The sequence below is a fragment of the Aspergillus heteromorphus genome (genome assembly GCF_003184545.1).
Source record: "Aspergillus heteromorphus CBS 117.55 chromosome Unknown BO70scaffold_41, whole genome shotgun sequence".
NCBI lineage: Eukaryota > Fungi > Ascomycota > Eurotiomycetes > Eurotiales > Aspergillaceae > Aspergillus > Aspergillus heteromorphus.
Window position 1 is genome coordinate 71,233 of NW_020290446.1, and position 14,589 is coordinate 85,821.

The 14,589-nt window shown below is 58.3% G+C and overlaps 7 protein-coding genes across 7 annotated transcripts; 4 read left to right on the forward strand and 3 right to left on the reverse strand.

Annotated features, from left to right (window-relative positions):
* Nucleotides 1–136: 136 nt before the first annotated feature.
* Nucleotides 137–1,336, forward strand: BO70DRAFT_345484 (uncharacterized protein; the record flags this gene model as incomplete). The annotated part of the gene is made up of 2 exons (XM_025541502.1): nt 137–222; nt 298–1,336. 2 exons carry the CDS (start codon nt 137–139, stop codon nt 1,334–1,336), a joined length of 1,125 nt encoding a protein of 374 aa, XP_025394953.1.
* A 42-nt stretch (nt 1,337–1,378) lies between these two features.
* On the reverse strand, nt 1,379–2,399 carry BO70DRAFT_323811 (DUF4112 domain-containing protein). Its single transcript, XM_025540598.1, has 3 exons — nt 2,309–2,399; nt 2,017–2,231; nt 1,379–1,933 (listed from the first exon to the last, which is right to left on the reverse strand). The coding sequence occupies exons 1-3, from the start codon at nt 2,381–2,383 to the stop codon at nt 1,450–1,452; spliced, it is 774 nt and encodes a 257-aa protein (XP_025394954.1). The 5' UTR covers nt 2,384–2,399; the 3' UTR covers nt 1,379–1,449.
* Nucleotides 2,400–3,119: 720 nt separating this feature from the next.
* Nucleotides 3,120–7,737, forward strand: BO70DRAFT_390519 (uncharacterized protein). The gene is made up of 4 exons (XM_025546159.1): nt 3,120–3,424; nt 3,515–5,209; nt 5,243–5,953; nt 6,284–7,737. Exons 1-4 carry the CDS (start codon nt 3,394–3,396, stop codon nt 7,630–7,632), a joined length of 3,786 nt encoding a protein of 1,261 aa, XP_025394955.1. The 5' UTR covers nt 3,120–3,393; the 3' UTR covers nt 7,633–7,737.
* On the reverse strand, nt 7,731–9,175 carry BO70DRAFT_366344 (putative cell cycle control protein (Cwf23)). The gene has a single exon (XM_025544312.1). The coding sequence runs from the start codon at nt 9,108–9,110 to the stop codon at nt 7,806–7,808; it is 1,305 nt and encodes a 434-aa protein (XP_025394956.1). The 5' UTR covers nt 9,111–9,175; the 3' UTR covers nt 7,731–7,805.
* A 480-nt stretch (nt 9,176–9,655) lies between these two features.
* Nucleotides 9,656–11,352, forward strand: BO70DRAFT_418840 (uncharacterized protein; the record flags this gene model as incomplete). The annotated part of the gene is made up of 3 exons (XM_025547460.1): nt 9,656–9,761; nt 9,803–10,210; nt 10,267–11,352. 3 exons carry the CDS (start codon nt 9,656–9,658, stop codon nt 11,313–11,315), a joined length of 1,563 nt encoding a protein of 520 aa, XP_025394957.1. The 3' UTR covers nt 11,316–11,352.
* BO70DRAFT_390521 (amidohydrolase family protein) lies at nt 11,346–12,817 on the reverse strand. The gene is made up of 2 exons (XM_025546160.1): nt 11,725–12,817; nt 11,346–11,667 (listed from the first exon to the last, which is right to left on the reverse strand). Exons 1-2 carry the CDS (start codon nt 12,710–12,712, stop codon nt 11,507–11,509), a joined length of 1,149 nt encoding a protein of 382 aa, XP_025394958.1. The 5' UTR covers nt 12,713–12,817; the 3' UTR covers nt 11,346–11,506.
* Nucleotides 12,818–13,199: 382 nt separating this feature from the next.
* BO70DRAFT_169966 (isopenicillin N synthase family dioxygenase) lies at nt 13,200–14,549 on the forward strand. Its single transcript, XM_025538362.1, has 2 exons — nt 13,200–13,355; nt 13,472–14,549. Exons 1-2 carry the CDS (start codon nt 13,281–13,283, stop codon nt 14,444–14,446), a joined length of 1,050 nt encoding a protein of 349 aa, XP_025394959.1. The 5' UTR covers nt 13,200–13,280; the 3' UTR covers nt 14,447–14,549.
* The last annotated feature ends 40 nt before the right edge of the window (nt 14,550–14,589 follow it).

The window sequence follows — 14,589 nt, forward strand, 5'->3', positions numbered from 1 at the left end:
CCGCATACGGTTTAGTCCCACCACCACTTACTAACTAGTAATAGTTAGTTAGTTAGTTAACTGACTACTAAGTTACTACACTTTTTTCCTCACCCCTCCTCCCCACCACCTGACAGCTCAATCCTCGATCGCAAACATGCCCGCCAAGGAACTGTCCGATCGCTGCATGAACTGCCATGAGGCAGACCCCGTCTTCACTCTGAGAAGTCGCCAGGTGTGCCAGTACGCCTTCCCATCCCGACCGTCCGTCGCCACTCTTGCGTTAAGGGAAAACTAACAAACCCATCCCTCCTGCAGAGACTGTTACGTTCGCTTCGTCGCCTTCAAGTCCTTCAAGCGCATGGAGAACTATCGTCTGCGGAAGGGAATGCCGAAGACCGGTCCCTGCAAACTGCTGCTCCCGCTCTCCTACGGCGTCTCGTCCACCGTCCTACTGCATATGCTCCATCAGCAGCTCGAGGTGCTGCATTCCAAGTCACACGGCCCCGCCGGCTTCGAGGTGCTCGTCCTTGTCGTCGACCCGTCCACGATCTCCGCCACGCCTCTGCCGGATGATGCCTTTGATCGCGTTCAAAAGACCTTCCCGCTCTGCTCTTTCACCCAACTCCCTTTCCACAGCATCTTCGCGCTGGATCCCGACGTGAACGAAATCATGGCGCAATATGCGCGGGAGGGCTTTACGGACGCTACGGGAAAGTCCGATGAGGAACGACTCGCGTCGTTCCGGGCGTCAATCTCAACCGCTACTTCCAAGACCGACGTCGACCGCATTCTCTTGAACCGCTTCATTGTCGCTTTCGCCAAGAAGATGGAGTGTCGCGGCATAGTGTGGGGCGACTCGGACAGCAAGCTCGCCGCAAAGACCCTGGCCAACGTGGCGAAGGGACGTGGCTCTGCGGTGACCTGGCAGGTGTGCGACGGCATGTCTCCTTTCGGTCTGGAATACAACTTTCCGCTCCGGGACCTGTTCACGGTGGAGGTGCGCACCTACGCCGGTCTCTTCCCGGAACTGGAGGCAATCATCGTGCATGACACGCCCCCCTCGGAGAACGTGCTGACGAAAAACCTGTCGATTGACGAGTTGATGATCCGTTATGTCAGCACGCAAGGGGAGAAATATCCCGGCGTCATGTTGAACGTCACGAGAACGGCCAGCAAGCTCCAATCGTCCGCCACGTCTGCCGTTGGCCCCCAGTGCGCCTTCTGCGGTGCTTTCACCCCTACGACCAGCGTGGGCACCTCCAACGGGGCGGCTGAGGAAGAGCAGCCGAGCGACAATCTATCGCCTCAGTTTTGCTACGCTTGTGCCAGATCCCGGCCCGATGTGAGCTGCTGAATTACTACGTGGAAGGCTACAGGTTGACAGTGACCAAGACATCGGCAGGCTCCAAACCTCAGGAAATGTCATAAATTCATGCCTCTCTCGCTGTTCTGCGTACATCTCGAAGATTACGAGTTATCGACCACTCCTGTCTCCAGGTCCCCCTCTCGATGGCTTCTTCCGCCGAACCACCTTCCCTGCGACCGGTTTCTCTGCGGATGCTTGGCTGCCTGCGGCTTGGCTGGACCATCGGGGTGTCTGCCGTGTGACTGGCTTCGGTGATCGGGCGCTTCAGGCAAGGCAGTGTCGTCGTAACGGTCGAATTCGTCCGGCAAACTCATGTCTATATCGTCATCCTTCCTTCTGTCGTGTCTCGACAGGGTCTTGGCTCCCTTCTGCCGCAAGTGCTTCTCCAAGAGCATGGCGTTTCGCGTGTTGCACTTGTACACCGCATCTGCGACATCGCCGATGAAAGGGACCAGGCCGATGAAGAAGTCGAGCACGATGTTCATCAGCATCATCATGCGGAGGCGTGATGGCAGGCCCCCGTCGATTTTGTCGCAGGTCCTCACCACCATCAAGGCAAGCGCGGCATCGGCCCCATCACCAATACTGTTGAACCCCCCCGTATCAGTTTCTGGCTCACGGCTGAGGCTGAGGAAGCGGGAGGCAGGGAGGGAAGGGGCACGACTTACAAAGGGAACAGTCCTATCACACTTCCCCAGCCAAAGCGGATTCCGCACAGGCTGAAGAGGCACAGGTCCAGCCTGTAGGCCCGTCTCTTGACCTGGGTCAAGACCTTGCTGTCGTTCTCAGACAAGCCGGGGGGGATCGCCTTGCGCCGCTTCTGTGTTTTCTTCCCGAAGGCACGATTGAGGCGCGAGGCGGGGACTTGTTCGAAATAGGGGTCCTGCAGCCGTACCATCCGTCTTTAGTTCACATAGATCCCAAGTGTAGGGGCAGACGAAGAAATGAAGTGGACCTTACCTCTTGTCCAAAATGGTTCCGAGCTGTTTCTCCTAGGATTCTTTTGCTAACCAGTGATGCCAGTTGGGCCGACATGGTTTCGTTGTTGTTGTTGTTGTTGTTGTTGTTGTCACTGTGGGTGGGTGGGGGAGGGAGAGTTGGATGTAGGAATATCTTTCTTCACCTTTGACTTGGGGGGAGAGAGAAGAAAGACTGGGGAAAGAAAAAAAAAAAAAGAAGTAGTCTTCTCAGAGAGGGGCGTTGCGCTTTCTAGGAGGGCCGCTTGTCTCGCTATTTAACCGCCAAGCATTCAGCATTCAGGAGCCGACGTAAGTAAGTCTTTCAGGCTTTCAGCAGCGAGGGACATGAAACGGACAAAGTAGATTGAAGAAAGGGAAAGAAAGGGGCTCTGCAGGCTTTAAACCATGGTTCCGAGGGCCTGATAGCCAGTCGATGACCACAACGTTGACGTCCGGCGCGTGGTGCTACCCGCGCGGCGACGTCATGGCTCCTCTGCTTCTGCTTCTTCTTCCCACCGCTTCCTACGTAACCGCCGGGGATCCTACACCCTCCAGCCACACCGCCACCCTGCAGTGGCTCGTGTGCCGTGGCGCACATGACTGTCATTGGGTGACTGCGCCACAGAAGGTGGTCTGTGGCTCGGGGGTTCGGGATCCAAGCCAGCGGCCTAAGGCCCCAAGCAACCACCCCGATCAGGTAGCGCCGTCGGGTTGTCAAGAAGAGAGCCACGCTTCATCCATCCTTCTTCTCTATTATCCTCCTCCACCCCCCCCCTCTCCTAGTCTTATCATCCCTTCCCCCCCCCCCTCACCCTACGGTTACTATCTAGTCACTATCTAGTATCATCCAGGTGGTCAGCCCATTGGCTCACTCCTTCCCCCCCTGCCCTGTTGGCCATCTCGCACAAGTCCCGACGCTTCAGGGTTGGCGCGTTGCCAAGCACCCTTCCTTGGAGCTGCCTGTCTGTGTGCTGTCCCCTCCTCTCAGCCGCTCACTCGCGCCTCCGCTCTCTTCCTCCCGCTTGGAGAGCCAGCTACACCCCCTTATCCTTACCTCGGTTGAAATGCTAGAGTACATCGTCCAGTATGACAGAAACAAAGATGCAGTTGGAAGACTGTAAGTCTCCCCCCAAAAACACCCACCCGCCTGTCTGACGAAACCGGGACGACTTCGGCGATGACCGCTGACTCGGCCCACCTCCAACAGGGCTGGATGATTTGTGTGTCCGCTTCATTATCAACCTACCACGAGAGGAGCTAGAATCGGTCGAGCGGATCTGCTTTCAGGTCGAAGAGGCACAATGGTTCTACGAGGACTTCATTCGCCCGCTCGACCCGGCTCTGCCGTCGCTGTCCCTCAAGGCCTTCGCCTTGCGCATCTTTCAGCATTGCCCGCTGATGTCCCAATGGTCTCACTACCACCACATCACCGCCTTCTCTGAGTTTCTGGCCTACAAGACCCGGGTTCCCGTGCGCGGGGCGATCATGCTCAACCACGACATGGACGAGGTGGTCCTGGTCAAGGGCTGGAAGAAGGGCGCCAACTGGAGCTTCCCCCGGGGCAAGATCAACAAGGACGAGAAGGACATCGATTGCGCCATTCGCGAGGTCTACGAGGAGACCGGCTACGACGTTCGAGAAGCCGGGCTGGTTCAAGACGAGGCAGACGTCAAGTTCATCGAAATCACCATGAGAGAGCAGCACATGCGGCTCTATGTTTTCCGCGGTGTGCCACAGGATGCTCATTTTGAGCCGCGTACGCGAAAGGAGATCAGTAAGATCGAGTGGTACAAGCTGTCGGAGCTCCCAACGTTGAAGAAAAGCAAACAACAGGATCAGGGCATCGTGGCCGCGAATGCCAACAAATTCTACATGGTGGCCCCGTTCCTGCACCCGCTCAAGAAATGGATCGCCCAGCAGAAGAGACTCGAGGGCAAGGCCCCGGGACTTCCGAAGCAGCTCGCGCTCCATGAAGGGGAGATGTCAATGGACGAAGCCTCTCATGCCATGCAAAGTTACACGCCGAACCAGGCTGCCGCCGAGATGGCTGGCCCAAGTGACTTGCCCGAAGTCGCCTCGACCCATGACGCCTCTGCCCACCTCAAGCGCCTTTTGAACATTAACGATCTCGTTCCGTCGCTGAATCCCGCGCCCTCTGTGGCCGCATTGCCCGGCCCTGGCCCCAATGCACTGAAATCCAATGCGCTTCTAGAGCTGCTCCGGAGCGGTTCTCGCGAATCTGTCCCGCAAGTTCCCAAGCCCGAACAGATTTCCCCGCCGCCTCCTGTGGCGGGACCCATGCCCCCGACGAATCCACCCTATCCCGCTCCCGGCTTCTTCCCGGGCTTCCCTCAGCAGGGTCCTCATGTCGCCCATCCTGCAGGCCTACCACCATTCTCACAGCCGTACCACGGGCCTACCCCGCATCTCCCGACCTCTATGACCAGCGAGATGCCTCCTGGTCCGATGAGGCAGGGTCCTCCTCTGGCGGCTCCCGCAAACCCGTCGGCCAACCTCTACGGAATGTTCCCTCCTCCGCAATTGCCTGCAGGCCTCTACAGGGACGAAGCTTTGCAGTCAAGGCTGCCTTCCGCACCGCGGAACCAAGCCACTGGTCCGGCTCCCTACCAGCGAACTGGCGACCCTCAGTTCTCTCACTCGGCTCAACCTTCCCAGGTTCAGGGAGCGACAGTGCCCCCGGCGAGCAAGTTGCCTCCGCCAAAGCTTACCAGTCACTCTTTGGCGCTCCTTAATGTTTTCAAGGATGAATCTCTGAAGACACCAAAGACTGCGACGGCGACTCTAGCGTCACAGTCTGGGGCAGTTCGCACCAGCGAACGAAAGCCATCACAGCATCAAGACCAGCTACTTGGCTTGTTGAAGGGGTCGCCTATTCCTGCTAGTTCAGGGCCGGCTGAGCTGCCGGGCCAACCAGTGTCCCCGGCCAGGAAACAGATTCTCCAACGAACCCGTGGCGAGTACAGCCCAGTCCGGCAGCCCGTTGCTGATCGAAATGCGGCCCCTTTCACGGCCAACCCACGGACCTATACGGCGACGGCGTCTGGCCCATCAGCAAATGTATCGCAACCTGGACCTCCGAAATCGTCTGCGAGGAAAGGGCCGAACGGATCATCTCGGAAACCGAGCAGGAATGAGCAGTCGCAGACCCTTGCGTCCCCTATAACGATATTGCCGAGGCCGCAATCCCTCAAGAAGGAACCATCACCGTTACCCGCGGTTTCGCAGCCCTCCCGGCCTTCGCCCCGGAGCCGTGCTGCTAAGCCCAGAACTCCCGAGCCGGCCAAACCATTCCAGCCGCAAATCCTTCGCCGCTCTGACAACCCTCATGCCATCGATCTTCTGCCCATCCGGCCCAAAATCGTGGACACTCACGATCAGCAGGATGCCGCTCGGGCTGTCAGCTCCCCGCCGCAGGCCCAGGCCCAGGCCCAATCAAACTTCGATCGCCGGCCGAGTCAAACCCCTGCCCAGAGGGATATGCTTCTATCGCTCTTCGGGAAGCCCGCTGCTTCCCCTAGTATTTCACCCGCGGAGCTCAGCAGCTCGTTCCAGAAGCCCTCCCAGACGTCCTCGGTTGTGAGCCCACTGTCGCCGTTGAACCTTCATGCCATGCCTACATCGGGAAGTGTAGCACCCAGCACGGAGGACAGTCAAACATCGACCGTCAACAGAGTGTCATCCCCTGTCAACAAGGCGTTCCTCCTCGGGTTCCTTGAAGGGGTTGCCAAGGGCAACAAGTGACCCCATGGGTTCCTCGACCTAGCGACCGTCTATCTCGTAATGCTAAAGTCAATTCAATGTACATGCTGTGTCTCCTTGCTCGACCCGTAAGCTAGAAGCCCGCTGATTATGTCACCCAACGCATATTCTGCCGCATCCCACCGCCCGGCCATCGATGTCATTCCGGGCCCTCGGATTTGTAAACCGTCCCCAATCCCCGCCCCCCCCAACCCAGCTGCATCCAACATGATGCGCCCCAATCCATCTGCACGCACAGCATGTGCGCGCTGTATCGGCCACGGCCGGTCTCTCTCAACAACCGCCCAGCGCAGCGCCCAACCCGCCAACCCCCCTCCCCCGCCCGCCGCCGGCTATGCTCGTCTCACCAACCGGGGACTGATCTCCATCACCGGCATCGACAGTACCACGTTCCTCCAGGGCCTGATCACCCAGAACATGCTCGTGACGAACGATCCGCACCGCGCAACCCGTCGAACCGGCTCCTACACCGCGTTCCTGAACTCCCAGGGCCGAGTACTCAACGACGCCTTCATCTACCCACTCCCGCAGGCGGACGGCACCCCCTCAGAAGAACTGTCCTGGCTCGTCGAAGTGGACAAGAACGAGGTGCCGACCCTTCTCAGGCATCTCAAAAAGCATAAGCTCCGCGCAAAACTGAAGCTCCGGGCGCTCGACGACGGAGAACGGACCATCTGGTCCTCTTGGAAAGATCACAGTGAACCCCGGTGGGCGGCATACAATCTGGACTCGCAGTCGTTCTCCCCGTTCTCCTCATCAACGTCTACAATCACTGGATGCATGGACACCCGGGCCCCGGGGTTCGGGTCGCGTCTTGTGACGCCCGGCGCGGAGGATCTCAAGACACATCTGGCGGAAGAAGCGGGGGAGATTTCCGGGTCGGAGGTCGATCTGGGATCCTACACTGTGAGACGCATCTTGCACGGAGTGGCGGAGGGACAGTCAGAGATCCTTCGCGAGTCGTCGCTCCCGTTGGAGTGTAACATGGATATGTCGCGGGGGATTGATTTCCGCAAAGGCTGCTATGTGGGCCAGGAGCTGACGATCCGGACGCATCACACCGGCGTGGTGAGGAAGAGAATATTGCCGGTGCAGTTATACGAGGAGAGCCAGGAGGCTGTTGCATCGGCGGATGCGCCTGTGTATGACCCCTCCGCGGCGCTGTCCCTGCCGCCGTCGGGATCGAATATCTCCAAGATCAGCGCGCGCAAGGGTCGCAGTGCCGGGAAGTTTCTTGGTGGGGTGGGGAATATCGGATTGGCGCTGTGTCGGCTGGAGATGATGACGGACATTGCCCTGACAGGGGAGGGTACCCAGTACAGTCCTGGGCAGGAGTTCAAGGCCTCGTGGACCGGGGCGGAAGATGGAGGCCCGGAGTCTGGCGAGGTTAGGTTGAAGGCGCTTGTTCCGGCGTGGACAAGGGAGCACATCTCGTCGGGCGGAGTGAAGCAAAATCACGGTCGCGACCATGAAGCGGACGCTCGACGGGCGCGAGAGCTTCTGGAGCAGCTGGAAGAGGAGGAAGAGTCACGACGGAACGAATGAATGGATTCCATGCCTGTATCATAGAAGAATTGTACACTAAGCGAGCCTGTATAGAGGGATGTGCGAATGGGAACAGATGGTATCAAATTTAAGGGTATCTCTATGCTATGGAAAAGTCTACTACTATCTATACTGTACACGACAAGTCATTCTCGGTCACTCATGGATCGCCCTCAGCTCTGTGCCTCGGCCGCGGCAGCCTCGGCGGCATCTGCCGCTTCGTCTTCTCGTCTCAGCTGCTCTTCCAGGGCCTTGCGTTCCTTCTCTCGCTGTGCGTTTCTCAACCGCATCAGGGTCAGCTCCTCCATGCTTGGGGTGCTCGACCCATTCGCAGGCCCAGCAGACGGCGCAGGTTTCGCCGAGTTTGCAGCCGCCGCAGCGAAGGAGCCGAAGGAGGGTGCCTTTCTGGGCTTCTTGCTGGCGTCGCCAGATCCTGCCTTCAACCCGGCGAAATTGAAGGACGGTCTCGAAGGGGCAGTGGTCTTCGGTGCCGCAGTGCTCTGCTCGGGAGGTGTAGATGCGCCGTTTGCCTGCGCGCCCAGATCGGGCTGACTGCCTGATGCCCAGAAGACCGATTCAACAGCCGACCAGTCACTGTCGCTGCTGGCCCCGGCACTCTGGCGTTTCTTCTCACTGTCCAGGACGGCGGCGTGGGCACTGACGATGGAAGCGAAGATCACCACGCCCGTCGCGACGGTCTTCTTCTCGCGGTGATCCCCCAGTCGCTGTCGCTTGTCCTTGAGAACCAGCACATTCTCGATCTTCCCAAACGACCCGAACAGCGACATCAGACGATCCTTATCCAAGTCCCATCCGCGGCCTTCACGCACCCAGCGCACCTTGACACCGCGTTCCAGCTCCGGAACATTCGTGCCGCCGTCTTGCGAGCGATCCACCTTCTGGCTGCTCCTATCCGCGGCGCGTTGCGCCTCCTCTTCTTCCTGGCGCATGATCTTCTCTTCCTCCTCCATGTCACGCTTAAGCCGGTCCTCCGCCTCACGTCGTCGCCGCCGCCCGTCCTCCGCGATGCGATCAATCTCCCTCTGCAGCTTTGCCTCCGCATCGTCATCGCCACCGGCCTCCGCGCCCATCCAGGACCGTTTCACGCCGCGTTGCGGCTGAGCACCCATGGCAGCGGCACCGGCGCGCTCGCGGGCCTCCAGATCCTCGCGCATCTTCCTCTTCGCCGCATCCATCAAATCGCGCTCGCGCTTCTTGCGCTCGCGGGCCTCGCGCGCATTGTCGTAGAGCTGGCGCACGGCGGGGTCGGACAGCACATCGTAGGCAATCTGGAGCACGTGGAACTTGTCGATGTCGGCGGGGGTGGGGTTGGCAATCTTGTCGGGGTGGTACTTGAGGGCGGTTCGACGGTAGGCGCGGCGGATTTCGGACTCGGCGGCGGCGGGGGAGATGTCGAAGAGGGCGTAGAAGTCTTGGTTGGAGGCCGCGTGGGCCTTGAGGTCATCGGTTGAGGCCATGGTGATGTGGTGGGAGGAGGGAGAGGGGGGAGAGGGGGGAGTTGAGTATAGAGATGGGAGCGCAGAACGTCCCTTGAGGAAGTGGAAGAGGAAGAAGGTCGGGGCTTGGCGGAGTCTTCCCGGAGTCTTTCGGTCTTTCCTCTCTCCCGCGGCGGTGACGGCATCATTTCCTCGTCCAGGCTGATTGGTTTTCTTTTTTTTTTTTTTTTTTCTTTTCTTTTTTCATCGGGCTGTTAATGATAGATCTGTGTGTTCGCAAATGACCTCGGATCGTGGTTTGCAAAATGGTTATCATAGTGCAGTACGGAGTATATCCAATAACTAGTAGTAGTAGTATATAGTAAGTATCTCCTCTACATGGATGCCGTTGGACTGAACTGTCTGGCAGGCACGCTCTGCCTTCTTGCCCCAGGCAACAGGGTTGCGCTCGTTGCCTCCGTTTCCAACACCTCCGTCCCTTTCACTGTCCCTTCCACTGTCTCTTCCACTGTCCCTTCTCATCATCCCCCCCTCCCCCTCTTCTCGCCCCAAGGCTCCCCAGGAAGATGGAAAAGGTCGTAATCCCCTCCCCCGCGCAGCTCGCGCTGGCAATTGCCATCGTCAAGCTGAAGCCCGTGGGGATCGAGATCAAGGGTAAAAGACAAATCCCGCGTCTGCTTCTCTGCGGCGAGTCTGTATTGATCCAAGTCTAGAATATCTCCTGCAGATACGCCAAAACATCAGGAACGAGAACCAGACCGGTAGAGCTTCCAGCAGGGACAAGTTCCTCGACAGCGTCGCCTTCTGGCAGCAGGCGTACGAGCGATCGGAAGCGGAGCAGAGCAAGCTCCTGGATCGCATCTACGAGTTGGAACAACGCAACGAATCCCTCCTCGCCCGCATCCAGGGCACGGTCCACACTGGGCAGGAAGAAGACAAAGGTGTAGCACCATTGAAACGAAAGGCCACGGCGCCGAGCAATGGGGCCAGGAATAATACTACGATGCGAAAGAGAGCCAAGACACAGACGCCGTCGGAGATGAGGGCCACTTTGCTAGCCTGGAATGCCCCTCCAGGGTCCAATGAAGGTGTGGTTGATATGTCGGAGGGTTCCGAGCAATGTTCGCTGCCTCAGTCTTATTACTGAGTAGACCACGCTGACGGCGTCATGACTCAGTCACAGCGCCCTTTATGAGACAGTTCTACACCCTCCAGAAGGTCTTGCAGAAGCGGCCCAATCATGCGAGTATTGTGAAGGCAGCCGTTGAGCTATGCAGTACTGCGACCAGAAATGTCCTTGGTGCCATTGAAGAACCAGCATCCAAGGCCACCCTCCAGCTCAAGAAGCCCGATGTCTTGGCGACTCTACATAGCACGGCGTCCGCTTATGAGCTTTTGATACGGGCATTGAACAAGTTGTCGGCAACTGAGAAGGCTATGCGAGACGCAGGACGGATTATTTATCAGATAGTGCGTCTATATGAGGCTATCCTCGAAGCCTTGAGCCGATATTGCTTGTTGAAAACCTCGCACACACCCCTTGGCACGACAGTAGGCGCTAGAACCGCTCGACGAAGGCAAAGGGCGAGAACGCAGCGGTCCAAAACTGCTTGTATGCAGAAAGACCCGGACGATGAAACAGCCACAGAGATGAGCGCGTTGTTGAGTAAAATGGCGCTCTCACTTGACAAGTCTAGCATCCATGAGCAAAGTGTCCTGGAGGGGTTTCTGTTCGTTCTTCTCAGTCGCGTGGGCAAGCTACTCTGCTTGTTTACCTTCCAGGATCTGCGTCTACGGCCCGATCTCCGCGTGGATCCTTCGAAGCTCCCACTGCCGGAAGGTCTGAAGGAAATGGACGTGGATGACAAGTCACTCCACGCAGCAGCGATTGAAGCAAAGCACCTTGTCTGGCCTTTGGAGAGGATCGTGGCGGCACTAGATGCCCCTTCCGCATCGCCATCGGACTCCGGCATCGTTTCTCGGAGCACACCGTTCGTTGCGAAGGTGAAAGATAAACTACAGGGCACTCTACTCCAATCCGTATTCGGTCCTGACTCAACCTGGGCAACCACTCTACAACGTCCTGTCCAGCCCGAGGAGCGGGACCTGGAGAGACTCCGCGCCTGCACCCAGATCCCTGAACAATCCGTGCCGGACTGGTTCGTGCAAGAGGTGTGGAGACTCTTCGGCTGGGAGCTGGTCGCCATGAGCGCGTCGAAGGCGTAGGGGCCGCGGGTCTAGCGATGCATGCCTGTCTATCGCTATTATCTCTTGTATCTTTTCTATTTTTCGTCGTCCTATCTATACATGGTCACATGTTGTGTATGCCGTCGCTGCAGTATCGCTAACGATTTCCCCCATCAATGCAGAATCTTTGTCATGTCACATGAAATTGAAAAGTGCCACCAAGAGAGAGGTCATTTCAAGTCGAGGATGCGAGCTGCATTTCCACCCAACACCCCTGCAGCGGTATCACCATCCGCGTCGAATGCGGCGTGGATTGCCTTGTAGTTAGTCGTCACACTGGGCCATTCCTCGTCATCGTTGCCCAAAGGCGGGAAAAAGGGATGATCAGTACCTGCTACCATGTCAGTATTGTCGCGCCATACCAACACCCCCCCCAAGACCAGCTTACCGAAGAGAAGGCGATCGGCGCCCCCAGCCGCAGTAACCGCGGCTTTCAGCCCAGCTGTACTGTATACGACGGCATCGAGATAGATGTTGGTGTTCAGAACGTCCCACACGCTGCGTTGCGGACCGGGCACCTCGCCCCCATTAGCCGTGAACTTGCGTTCATGCAGGATGCAACTTTCGATGCGACCTGCGAGGAAGGGAAGGGTGCCGCCCGAATGCGCCAGCAAGATCTTTAGCCGCGGAAACCGATCGAACACCCCGGCCAGCAGCATGCGCGTCACCGCAATGGTTGTCTCGAGCGGGAACCCCAACGCCAGCGGAAGGACATGACCGTAGCGGTTCATCGCATCGGGACCCCCGAAGGCCTCGTCGGGGAGGCCGTAGTGCGGATGCAGGAACAGCATGGAGCCCGTGTCCTGCAAGGCGCCCCAGACGGGATCCAACCGGCCATCGTCCAGCCCCTTCCCCAGCCCCGTTGTGCCCATGATCACGCCTCGCAGATGTGGGAGGGTCTTCAGCCTTCTGATCTCGCTCACAACGATGGCGGGCGAGGGGGCACTGAGGGGAAGAGCCCCGAAGGCAAACAGCGTCTCCTTCTCATGGAGGGCCTTCGAGTGATCCGGGTCTGCGGCGTGGTTGACCCGCGCGCAGGTCGCCTCGAGGTCATCGTTGATGCGCTCCGCCCAGGTCTGGGCCTCCTGGGGCTCGAGAAAGTCCAGCCAGGGATTGGCCAGGGAGATGACGCTGCAGTTGATGGCGTGGCGGCGCATGAAGGCCAGCTTCACGTTGATGTCGGAGTAAGAGGCATCCACGGGGCGACCGCGCTGGTCGATGGGGATGGACGGGTCGTCGTCGGAGGAGAGGATGATCAGGCGCGGGGTGGCTTCGGCAGGGTCGTGGACGTAGGGGATCGATTTGCGAGCGCGAAGCATCTGCATATAGGCTGGGGGGTAGACATGGGTGTGGATGTCGACGACGAGGGGTGGCATTGTTGCGTATTGAGTCTGGATGGGATGCGAGGGGAGACAGAAGAGGAGAGAAGAGGAGAAGAGGAGAGGAGAGGAGATAGATAGGTGATTAGCAGGTGGGAGGTGGGATGAGGGGTAATCTTTGATAAACAATGGGGGGGGGGGGTGAGGAGGGGTTGGACTGAGGCAGCCCCGTGGTGGCCTGAGGGCTCTCTCTTGATCCTCCCTCTTCTCTCTTCTCTCTTCTCTCTTCTCCTCTCCTCTCCTCTCCTGCTACTCCGCATCTCCCATATCGCCATATCGCCATATCTTCCCGTCAACTCCTTGCTTATCTTTCGACCCATAATAGCCGACGGGCTGACCTGGCCCAATCAATCACTTGTCTCCTACTCCTTTGTCGCTCCTTGGTTGATGGCCCCAAAGTGATCTCATTCCTCCTGCCCCCATTCGCTTCTCCGAAGTCTATCCCCCCCCACCGTCCCCACCCCAATGAGATATTAAGTCTCTCTCATCCGCCTGAGGGGCATCTTACCTTCTGTCACTATCTTCAGAATCTATCTGAACAGTAATCAACGTGACCCCCCTCGCGATGGAAGGCAATCTGCCCCAGCACCAGTGCCATCCGGCGTCCACCGCCGTCGATAAGGATGACCTGGTCATCCCGGTGAGTATCCAGTATCTCATCTCTCATCTTTCATCTCTTCTCATCCGCCCTTATTTGATAATCCCTACGCTTCGTATCGCTTTGTCCTCACTCATCGTGTGTGTGCGCGCGTGTAGATCATCGACTTCGAGCCCTTCCTGAACGGGACCCCCGCCGATAAGCATGAGGTCGCCATGTCCGTCGTAGGCGCCTTCAAATCCTCCGGTTTCCTCTATCTCAAGGACCACGGCATCCCACCATCCGTCGTCTCGCGCGTGTTTGGCTCGTCTGGCCGCTTCTTCGCCCGACCCCAGGACCAGAAAGATGGTCTGTGCTGGACGACCCCACAGGCGAACCGTGGTTACGTCAAGACCGGCCTGGAGAAGCTCAGCACGCCCGATGACGTCTCCGGGGATTCTCGAACCACCCCCGACCTGAAGGAGACGATAGAGATTGGCCGAGAAGGCGTCGAGGGCCACCCCAACCGGTGGCCGGACCACCTGGATGACGAGGGCAAGGATTTCAAGGAGGTGATGCTGTCGTTCTTTGACATGTGCAAGTCTCTCCATCAGGAGGTCATGCGGGCCATCGCGCTGGGGATGAATCTGCCGGAGCACTTCTTCGACTCCTACGTCGACGCCGGCGACAATAACCTCCGCCTGCTCCACTATCCATCCGTGCACAAGAAGGTCTTCGAGCAGGATCCATCGCAGGTTCGTGCCGGGGAGCATAGTGACTACGGTTCGATCACCCTTCTCTTCCAGGACCGTCGCGGTGGACTGCAGGCTCGCAGCCCCCGCGGAACGTTCGTCGATGTGACCCCTATTGCGGATACGGTGGTCATCAACGCTGGGGACCTGCTGGCTCGATGGTCGAACGACACGATCAAGAGTACGCGACACCGGGTTGTCGAGCCCCCGAAAGTACCTGGCGAAGAGCACGACTCCGATATTTACCCCGATCGCTACAGCATTGCGTACTTCTGCAATCCCAACATGAACCAGTTCATCGAAGCCATTCCGGGGACGTATGGAGAGGACATTTGCCCCGCAAAATACCCCGGGATCACTGCGGGGGACTATCTGGTGCAACGGCTGACGGCAACGATCTGAATGGGTCTCGGGGTTGGCGTTGGACTGAGATTTTCGAAGCGCGCCTTGCGGTAGTAGCAGCGGATCAAGTTCTTGTCTCTAGCATTTCGCCTGGTTCTCAGCGAATTAGCGCCGTGATTTAACAGCGAGCGTGTTTCCACGCA